Source organism: Saccoglossus kowalevskii, chromosome 1 (genome assembly GCF_978046115.1).
Source record: "Saccoglossus kowalevskii chromosome 1, keSacKowa6.1, whole genome shotgun sequence".
Classification (NCBI taxonomy): domain Eukaryota; kingdom Metazoa; phylum Hemichordata; class Enteropneusta; family Harrimaniidae; genus Saccoglossus; species Saccoglossus kowalevskii.
The window spans coordinates 34,632,249-34,642,720 of NC_140641.1; the positions used below are offsets into that span (position 1 = coordinate 34,632,249).

The 10,472-nt window shown below is 33.2% G+C and overlaps 2 protein-coding genes across 3 annotated transcripts in view; one reads left to right on the forward strand and one right to left on the reverse strand.

Moving 5' to 3' along the window:
• Positions 1-890: 890 nt before the first annotated feature.
• LOC100370991 (DNA-directed RNA polymerases I, II, and III subunit RPABC5) lies at positions 891-3,857 on the reverse strand. The gene is made up of 3 exons (XM_078006779.1): positions 3,777-3,857; positions 1,958-2,072; positions 891-1,607 (listed from the first exon to the last, which is right to left on the reverse strand). Exons 2-3 carry the CDS (start codon positions 2,050-2,052, stop codon positions 1,499-1,501), a joined length of 204 nt encoding a protein of 67 aa, XP_077862905.1. The 5' UTR covers positions 2,053-2,072; positions 3,777-3,857; the 3' UTR covers positions 891-1,498.
• A 1,829-nt stretch (positions 3,858-5,686) lies between these two features.
• LOC146750857 (tetraspanin-4-like) overlaps positions 5,687-10,472 on the forward strand; it is a 30,602-nt gene continuing 25,816 nt past the window's right edge. For both annotated transcript variants that reach the window (XM_085500933.1, XM_085500934.1), the window contains exon 1: positions 5,687-5,810. The gene's annotated coding sequence lies outside the window, so the exon portion shown is untranslated. The remainder of the gene's footprint in view (positions 5,811-10,472) is intronic.

Here is a 10,472-nt window from a genome sequence, read left to right on the forward strand (position 1 = left end):
AATATGAGTTAGGTATTCGGATACACTACAATACGAGTTAGGTATTTGGATACACTACAATATGAGTTAGGTATTTAGATACACTACAATATGAGTTAGGTATTTAGATACACTACAATACGAGTTAGGTATTTGGATACACTACAATACGAGTTAGGTATTTGGATACACTACAATATGAGTTAGGTATTTGGATACACTACAATACGAGTTAGGTATTTAGATACACTACAATATGAGTTAGGTATTTGGATACACTACAATATGAGTTAGGTATTTAGATACACTACAATACGAGTTAGGTATTTGGATACACTACAATACGAGTTAGGTACTTAGATACACTACAATACGAGTTTGGTAACTGGATACACTACAATATGAGTGGGGTATTCTGATAAACTAAAATACGAGTTGGATATCTAGCAACCGCTATATTTACACCTCTTATAACTAATGCTCGAGTGGATGTAAGGTTACAAGAAACTTATCTTTTAAATACTCTGCGTAATGAGACCAGGTTAAGGTTGGTGCTGTATCAGTGTGATAATTTTATGACTGATCAACACATTTCAACATACAAGGAATTTATTAATGTTTGTTTACTTGATTAACAAATACAAGGGAAAAGAATTTGCTGCAGCTATTCTTGTAAGTCATTTCTATTGTTGAAGGCTCCTTGTAGATCATACATAGGTCTTTAAGTGTACGGTACATATACAAGGCATTCTCTCCAGCTTCATGAATATTTATAAATTTCACAATTCAAGCTGAAACAAGAGCTTTCTATTGGCCTACTGAATAACTCCACTGAATCTAATATTTATAAAGATGAAAGAATGCCTTTGTTGCACTGAGAATATTATAATGCACTCACATTAACACAATACTCAACATGTGGCATGTTTATTATTAAAAAAAAAGTGAAAATTTAACAATTAATTGTGTGATACTGAATCACAGTCGCTATCAGAGTATTACATCAGTATATTTTAAATTTGAAATTCACAAACCCTCTGATGGAAGTTAGTTTGATGATATGTATAACAGTATTCCGTTACTACATGTATTCATCAATATGATAATTTGACTTGCATACAAAAGAATATACCCACTCTTCCCTTCTTAGCCCGACAACTCCCCCCTATCAATCCAATGTACTTTTAACAGTTCCTGTATTATGAATCGCTCCATCTTTAAACATTCAAGCATACTGAAGTACAAAATGCAAAAATCATCTTCATGTTTAAATTGTCCATCCTTAAAACATTGTATAAAATAAATAATTTCCAGATTACTGGAACAGGAAAATATACCGATATCAGTTCTGCACTTGTGGAATGGCAGTGAGGACATAACAATGACAAATTTGTAAGTCGCTATTTGCTCGCAAAAAGCAGAAACGACAGAGGAGCTGATGAACTGCATGACATAATTGACCTGGAATGAAGGAGGGATAATAGTGTCTAGTTTTTAAAACATGGTTTCATGGACTTGATTATTTTTCCAATGGGGCATAATTGAGTAACTTTTCAATCAAATCCACATGGGCTAATAACATTCTTCTGCAACAATATCTTTTCAGACCAAGGGCATCCAGTGCATCACTGTGAAGAAAAGAAAACAAAGAATCACTTAAACGAATTCAGTTAATTTTATTTAATCTTGGTAGCCCCATTTATATGTTAGTTCCATATTTGAAAAGCTGACCAAAATAATATAGCTTACAGTTTCATTGTAGGAATAGCAACTATCAGTGGTCTAGCTTACAAGACACTCCATGCATAGGGCAACAACAACAGTGATGTCTACTAGTACACTTTATATTCTCCACTGTCAGGCGATGAGGGACAAATATGAAGTAAATACCCACTGGGCTTCATGGAAAATTCATGAGATGTAACATTGTGGAATATACAAATAATGTTGATTTAATGCAGTATGGTTCAGAACTCACCCTTCTGTGTATTCAGCTTGGAGTAAACCGAGATATGACTCCCACTTATTACCCACCACCTTACCACAGGTGAAACAACGAATTGGAATGATCATTGCAGCAGGTGGAATATCAACTGAAATACAAATGGGTAAGAGAAATTCACAGACTAAACACTTTTCCTCTTTGAGTATGTACACATCAACAGCTATCATGAATAGCCATGATGCAGAATTTCTATTTTTTTAATTCTAAATTGTTGGTATTTTAGTTGACGGCCTGAGAATGATACATTAGCTCATGGAGGTAGAAAAGAGAAGGAGTGAGAACGCTATTGTTTCCGCTGGTTTTATGATGTTTTGGATTTGTTTACTTAGAACACATTGTAATTATTTGGCAAACACGCTGTCAAGTGTCACCGTTAATTGGCTTACATGTTTCGGCTGTATTCGGAAGCTTCACGAAGATTCTCGATGCACTGCGCATGCCCAAACAGATAACAATAATACAAAATGCAGCAAAAGACGTATGCTGAGTGTACTCAATGCCCCAAATCTATTGCAACAAAAGGCGCGATTTTCAACAGTTCTGCACACCAAAGAAAAATGCCCCGTCAAAACATCTTGTTATAAATTTATCCTGTATCTTTAAATTTCACTGCGGACATTTGCAGGATTTTTTTTAATCAATGTCCAAAGTTGGAAGACTATTTCCAAGAAAATATCCAAAAAAAAGTAATCACACATCTTGGAAGCATCCGTATGCAGAGTTTCCGGTACCCACAAGTGTGAAATGACCTTTGTGACCCGATAAAGCATGCACAATTCTTTTATTTATGGTTTGCGCATTCAATTTTATAGACGATGTTTAAAAGAAATTTATTTTTTTCAGTTCTACTCTCGTTTTCTTGTGTAAATAAGCGGCTATCATCATGTAGAAAAAAGGACTTCTAAACAAAAACAATAAGTGGCTTAACCAGAGCGAAGACAAAGGATGTTTATAAGATTAACATGGGCTTAAATAGCGTCCTCACTCCTTCTCTTTTCTACCTCCATGATTAGCTGTAGTTCATTACATTAGAACTTTTTGTTATCACTTTGTTACATTGCCTGCCTATAATGTGAACTACATCCACAAACACATCAGATAAGTAAAAGAGCGGCTAGTTGGCGTTTAATGTCAGCAAAAGCAAAGTCATTCATGTCAAGGGCAAAAATTCTCAGTTCACCTATTATATGAACGAGGAAGCAGTGAAGATGACAGATCTAGAAAAATATTTGGGTATATTTGTACACAATAGCTGAAGCCATCTCACCAATAAATTTAAAAAGCCTTTATTATGGCAACGCTAATCAATTACAATTTGCTATAACATCTAACCAGGAAGCTGTAATGAGACATCTAACATTGTTGTCTGTACAAGCACTTAAAATGAAGGTAAACATTTTTTTTTTTTACCTCCATGCACTTAGTAAGGCCACATTCTATGACCTAACTCACTGACTAAACTACAATGTATATAGACTAAACCATGGACGTACTGGCTGCCTATAGCGAGCGATTGAACCGCAAAAAAATGTGTCAGTTTTTACCACAGATGCCTAAGCGTAATTGTTAGGTTGTTGTATTTTGTTTATAAATAAAGATATTATATATTTACTCGTATTTTCTGCTGGAAAAGAACTATTTGTTTAACATGTTGTTTTTTTCCATCGTGGCGCGAGGTTGTACACTACCGATCTCTGTTGCAGAACGTCTAGTGTAGTATTATAGATCTGAAAATATCGAACGATACTGAAAGCTCTTTTTGAATGTGCATAAACCATGGGAATAAACTAACCTCGTTTACACCAACAGTATGAAATCTAGAACGAAAACACATGTGACGACTGTTTGCTTGGGAAAATGGCTACCGGAAGTTAAGTGGGGGACGACACTTTTTGACAGGGGAGGAAATGTCAAATTACGCTATCGGTAATGTTGCTAGCTTGTTGTATTTTTTTGGAAGGGAGTACGTGAGAAAAAATAGATTGTATGGGCAGGGAGCTGCAATGAGAGCTCCCTGGTAGGGGTAACAGAAAAAAAATGATTATTTAGTGCAATGGGGTACAAGACCGAGTATAATACATGCAACACTTTAGTTTTATGTTCACCATACGAGTCTCCATCGATGTAAGTCATTTATTTTCGCGATTCTATTCAAAGTACTAATGGGTGAGAATAAATATATATAGATATATTTAATATAATTGTAGATTGAATGTTTATTTAGGTTTCTCGTCTGATAATTGTTTCATACGAATGAATCTATTTTTTCAGTGATACTACTCTCAGCGCAACAAAGGTATTTCCTTCATTTTTATGAATATTTATAAATTTCACTTGTATTTATGAAATGACCAACAACACCATTGGAGATAATTTTATTGCCGTACTTTGACTACATATCAGTATTGAGAAACACAAACAAAATGAAATGTATTGACAACTTGTAATTAATTAATATTCATTCAATAAATAGTATTCATTTTCTTCTCAGACTAAATAAAAATAAATAAATAGTTGTCTGAGTTTTCTTGCACTTAAAATTTCATATCTTCAAAAATGATATCCCAATATGGAATAGGGTAATTGAAGTTTTGTTTTGTAGTACTGTTTTGAAAGGTCCTTTAAAATTAAAGGGCCGCAGTCGTCGCGTCGCGTTCTATTCGATATGGGACTCATAGCGACGTATACAACGGGTGTAAAATACATTGTTTATTTACATGAAATTTGAACACGCGCTGACCAAATAAGCAGGTACCAGAACATTTATAGACGATAAAATAAAAATAAAATTTAAAAAAATCACCCTCTCCTAAACATTTTACTTGCAAGCGCCCTTGTTTCAAAGTGTCTGGTTTAAACCTTCATAACCATTCGTTCGAACCAAAGTCTTCAATAGTTTGCACGTGGTTGATGCAAAAATGCAAGAGTAGTTTTTACATTTATTTGCCCAAGAAATAATAGAACATAAACCCAGTTTTGTCTCTAGTCTAGTGCTTGGGTTATGTTATTGTGGCGCTATAAACAGCGTGAAGTTGCTTGTATGATCAAATTATAGTTGCATACAATCTCTTGTTTGTTTGTTTGTTTTATTTTTTTCAATAAATAATCATGCATTCCTGTATCTAGTCGACTGCAATCTGTTGGTGTCAAAGAGCGAGAATTTCAAAGAAATTAATTTTGTGGACGATCGTAAATGTGTATGATTGAAGTGAAACTTGTACCGAATGCAAGAGACTGTTTATATTTGCCATGGGTGGTGACTATTATCTAAATTCGCTGTCGATTATGCCTTTGGTTGATTAATTACAACATGGGTTTCAAAACAATTACATGTGCTTTTTTTGTAATGGATTGTTACACCCAATTATTTTTTTACCTACTGAGTGTTTGCTATTTATAGTCCAGCATTGAAAAAATGGAATTGGCGAAAGTGTATAAATGGCAAAAAACGGGTATATATGTTATAGTTTCGTACACAGTACGACTATGAAAAATGTAGACGCCCCCCCCCCCACACACACACACGCACATAAAATCCAAGCATGTATTACTGATGTATATAAAGGCCATTTTTTTATTTGCTACGAGAAAAATACTTGAATCGAAGATGGATTTATTTAGTGGCATTATTGAGAAGGACCAAACAATATGAAATAACACCCCTGCATATTTTAGAATGAGCCAGCAGTACAATAGCGGTTAGATAGGGAGCTTACATATGGGAAACTCCCTTACTACGCAGAAAAATAAACAGATGCGAAAGTAATATTTTGTAGACGCTTGTGAATTGTTGTGTACTTACATCTGAAAGCATCTTTTGTGTCAGGTAAGTTATGAATGCCTTGTAGGTTTACTTTCACTGTTACAGTCGTCTTCCTTGGGTTCGCATGTCAGATTGTGCGGTAGGAAAGTGTAATACTGCCGCACCCAATGAAGATGTAAACTCAGTGTAGCTTAGAAAGTCGTTGCGAACCACTGATAAACAAAATAGAACCACGAAAAAATGGAACGAAATTTCACGAAACAGAACCGCATTTTTAGAAGTTGATAGCTTGAACAGTATAATTGAAAAAAAAAGCAGGCATTTCTCCGTTCCTTTATATAAATCGAAACCACCCCTTAATGCAAACCCCAATGGCGACTTCTTGACCCCGCAGCGTGATCATTTTGCATAGAATGTGCGCAATGTATGGAGTAAAAATAATGATTCATAATCAGTTAGAATCACCTCGTGATTATGTTTTATTTTACAAAAATTCAAATTCAAATTGTAATTGAAAATTTCTGCTTTTAAATGATTTGTTATGTAATTTGATGACAAATGCACTATGTCTCATGAAGGCATGAACTTTTGTTATTGAAATTTATAAAACGTTCACCCCAGAAGAACCTCGTCATTTGGTAACACCCATTTCCAATGAATCTTTGCTGGTTATTATTGGCTGATTTAGTGTTATTCTTGTAAAAGATATTTTCTCCGCTAAGTAAGTCATTATGAATGGTTAAGTGGTTTTCAACCGTCTTCATGCAACCAGAGTCAACGAAAATATTATTTTTTAATTCCTACTCATAAGTCTTTAAAGGAGGGTGTCATGACATGTTGCGTTTGCTATGGGTCCCATGCAAAATATAAAATGCACATAAAATGCCTTATTTGTTGATTTATTGCTCCACAAAGGCATTTTTACTTATGTATGGTAATTCATTATTGATACTCAAATTTATAATTCCATGCAGAATATTCTTCTATAAATAAGAGCTTTTAATATTATATACAAATTATTGATATTCAACAATAAGAGCTCATTTGAATACACTGTAAATGCATTAATTATTCTCAGGGATTTAATTTTGCTGTTCTCGCTGATAAAGTTCTTTGCTAAATTAAATCATGGAGGTAAAAGAAAGATTGTGAAGATATACTCAAAATATAAAAATTTTAATTTAAATGACAGTGAAAATAAATATTTTTACATTCCAATAATGAATAATACGATAGTTAAAGCCAAAATGCTCAGTAATAGACACAATTTAGCAGAATCCTCTATTCCGGTTGGATGGAATAAAAACTTTTAAAATATTTAAACACTATTTGATTCGATATACCACCTTGTTCCACCTTCTTCACTTTATGTAATACATGTATATACATGTAAAGTTGTTTTTGTTAACATTCTGAAACTGAAAAGGTCACATTAAATGGTCACATTATCACTAGGTTGAGGGGAATTGGAGTATACATAACATCATTTACACTACCCCCCCCCCCCCCCCCCGGTATATCACATGGCAACATCTACAATGCAGAAAAGTAGGAAATAGGTATAGATAACACCATCCTCAGATGACATATCCTCAAAAGTATATATGCAACATGTCTCTATAGTAGGTATGTCAATTGTCAGAGGAAGGTTGCTCCAGGTTTTGTTGTGAGATGTGTTCAATAGAAATCTAATAATCCCTTGTAAAACTGATACCAAACTCCTCGTAGCAAGACATGCTATGAATTACACCAAGTTGTATATTGGTAGTTATGTCATGAAGTTCCAATACTTATTTTCCCCTAAATTAATTATTAATCACCTAATTTTTCCAAAAACTCACTAGTCAGAATTTCCATACACTTTTAAACTGTGTTGATGTGTCATTGTCTATTTATAGTTGACACGGTCTATTCATAAACCACCATGGATTCACATGTTCCTTTGTTGTTGCTATGAGGCCATAATATTATTCCCGCCATCTTGGTATTGTCATTATTCAATCTTTTAAAATCAATGAACTCTCTTTTTCAGTAGTTACCAGCCAAAGACTTGTAAGTAGAGACACTATATTGAGATTTTGGTGCAGTGTATAATATATTTGAATCTTGAAAATAGTGTTGTAGTTATTTTTAATTTTGTACGTCTAATCTTGAATTTCTATACGTGATATGATTTTTTCATTTATGCTGACTAATTATGAAAAAAACCAGTGTTTTTACTACTTGGAATAGTCAAAACAGCTCAATTGTAGGCTATTCATTCAGACAAACATTGGTACAGCATATGCACTTCCGTATTTCCCTATATCTAATCTTTCAGGTGATGTAATTTTTTTTATACCTGGCTAGCATGCTTAGTAACTTGTAAAGAATTAACTATTTTTTTTTCCTACTGCTACCTGATTTATTTCTGTTTTTACATTTTTTTTTTTAAGTTGACCTATCTTGTGCGTATGAGTCATACCTGAACATGTAATATGATCGGGATTGTTTATTTTAGTCACAACATTGGCTGAATCTCAGATTTTCCACTCATTTAACCTCACTGATTTTATAGCTGTGTTTTCCCATTTATAGTCATATAGTCACAGTATGTCAACACCTCGACCTTTAGATTCTTTATTCCTAACCTTTTATTGTTACATGCTAACACAATGTGACCTAGTTAATTAACATATTTGTCAGGTATGTGAGCTGGCCAGAATCTTGCTTTTGAATCAATTAAGGCTTTATAGCATGCCAATGTGTAACCCAAACCAAGTGCTAATTAGTTTTATGACTAAATACTGTGAATGTCACAGGACAAGTTAAAGTTAATTGAAATGTTCTATTGATATCAGAGTATATTAAAGTATATCATTTAATAACTTGATTTAAATTTATACAATGTAGTCTCCATTCGAACATGTATGTATGGTCTCCACCTATATTTTGCACATGCTTTGAACTGAGTACATTCAAACTTCCCACATACCTTATGCATCTTGGAATACATATACTCGGTATGTACATTCATGATCTGGTTCAAGATGGTCAAATGGTGGTAATTTTTGTTCAAAATTCATTAACATTAAATAAATTTTAACAAATGCTGTTTGTCATGCTTTGATTAATCATTTTCATACTTCATAATTTATTCATTTAGCAATTCAAGATGGCTGAATCGCAGCCATTAAATTAAATGTTTGGAAATCATTGATATCAAACATTTCTGCCTCTCTGGAATTGAATATCAGTCATACATGGATGGATTTTGTTCAAACATGTTACATACATTGGACAATATGGGACCCAGATGCACGATTCAAAATGCTCAACTCAATCTGGTTTATTTCTTCAATTATACCTAAAATCGTGCAATTTTCCCATAAATGTCTGGTACATTAGCGCCTATCATATGGTTAACAATAGGGGTCCAGAGAGCTAGCATCAGTTAGTAATTTGATGAGTAACATTGTGTTGACAAATAGAGCTAATTTAAACCTTTAGCAGTTACTTTCAGTAATTCAAGTGTGGTTACATTCTGACCTCATTTTGCAAGAACATGTATCAGTTTTTTTGTTTGAGATTTATTAATTATGATCAAGTAATATAATTTGTTGGAGCAAATAGAGCAAATACAGTAATTTTAATTTCCAAGACCAGAATAATGTTTTGCCACAATTTTTACTCCCCTGTACAAAGCTCACAATCTTTGCGATTAGTGCATCTGTGTGTGTGTGTGTGTATGTACTTTATGTATGTAAGTCGATCTCTGTGAGTCTGTCTGTTCGACTAATTTCTCAAATTTCCACAATATCAATTTTAAGCATTTTCACTTGTTTCTTGAGTATCATTCAACAGAATTTAATGAAACTTGGTATGTAGGTGCTCTTGGATAATTTGCATATCTGATTAGCTTTTGATCTAATTGGCATATTAATTAGCCAATGTTAAGCCTTTTCACTTTTTTATCAAGATCCATTTGACAGATTTCAATGAAACTTGATATTGTAAAATAATGCACCTGATTAGTTTTTGGTTGAAAACCATGCATATTAATAACCTAGTTTGCATATTGATTCCCATCAATATCTCAACCACTCATCAGATTAAAATGAAACTTGGTACATAGGTGTTCTGGGATAAGCCATATACATGTTTAGTTTAGAGTTGAAATTTGTGCTTACTAATTTAACCAATTTATTGGTGCCCCACAGATAACCACCCTGATCACTGCTTGCAATTATATTTTGAAATGCTGTGTTTGTCTATTAGAAGCATGTGTGCTTACTGTCAATATAAATGACAGAGGCAAGTCCAAGGTCAAAATAAGACGAGCATTTTGCATGTTATAAACACAATTTTTGCTTTATGTGTATTGAAGATGTGTTTCTGATTTAATTTCATTAATACTTGTATATTATTCATTATTTGTACTTCATGAATTCAGCACACAGCTGTACTTGTATTTTCTAAAAAATGCAGATAAACATTAAAATTATTTCATATATCATATTTTTGGTGTAAGTAATATTCAACATGAAAATATTTTTTGAGTTACCAAATATTAAGGCAAAATAATGTATTCTGTATTTTGACTGCAGTTGTCATACATACTCCATTATACATATATAATCTTCTTATTTTGTTTACTATAATTTTTACCAAATTACTGTAATCCATGATCTGATATTATCTTGAAATGGTTTAAAATGAGTAGAATAAAATGAGGGTTGTGTCAAC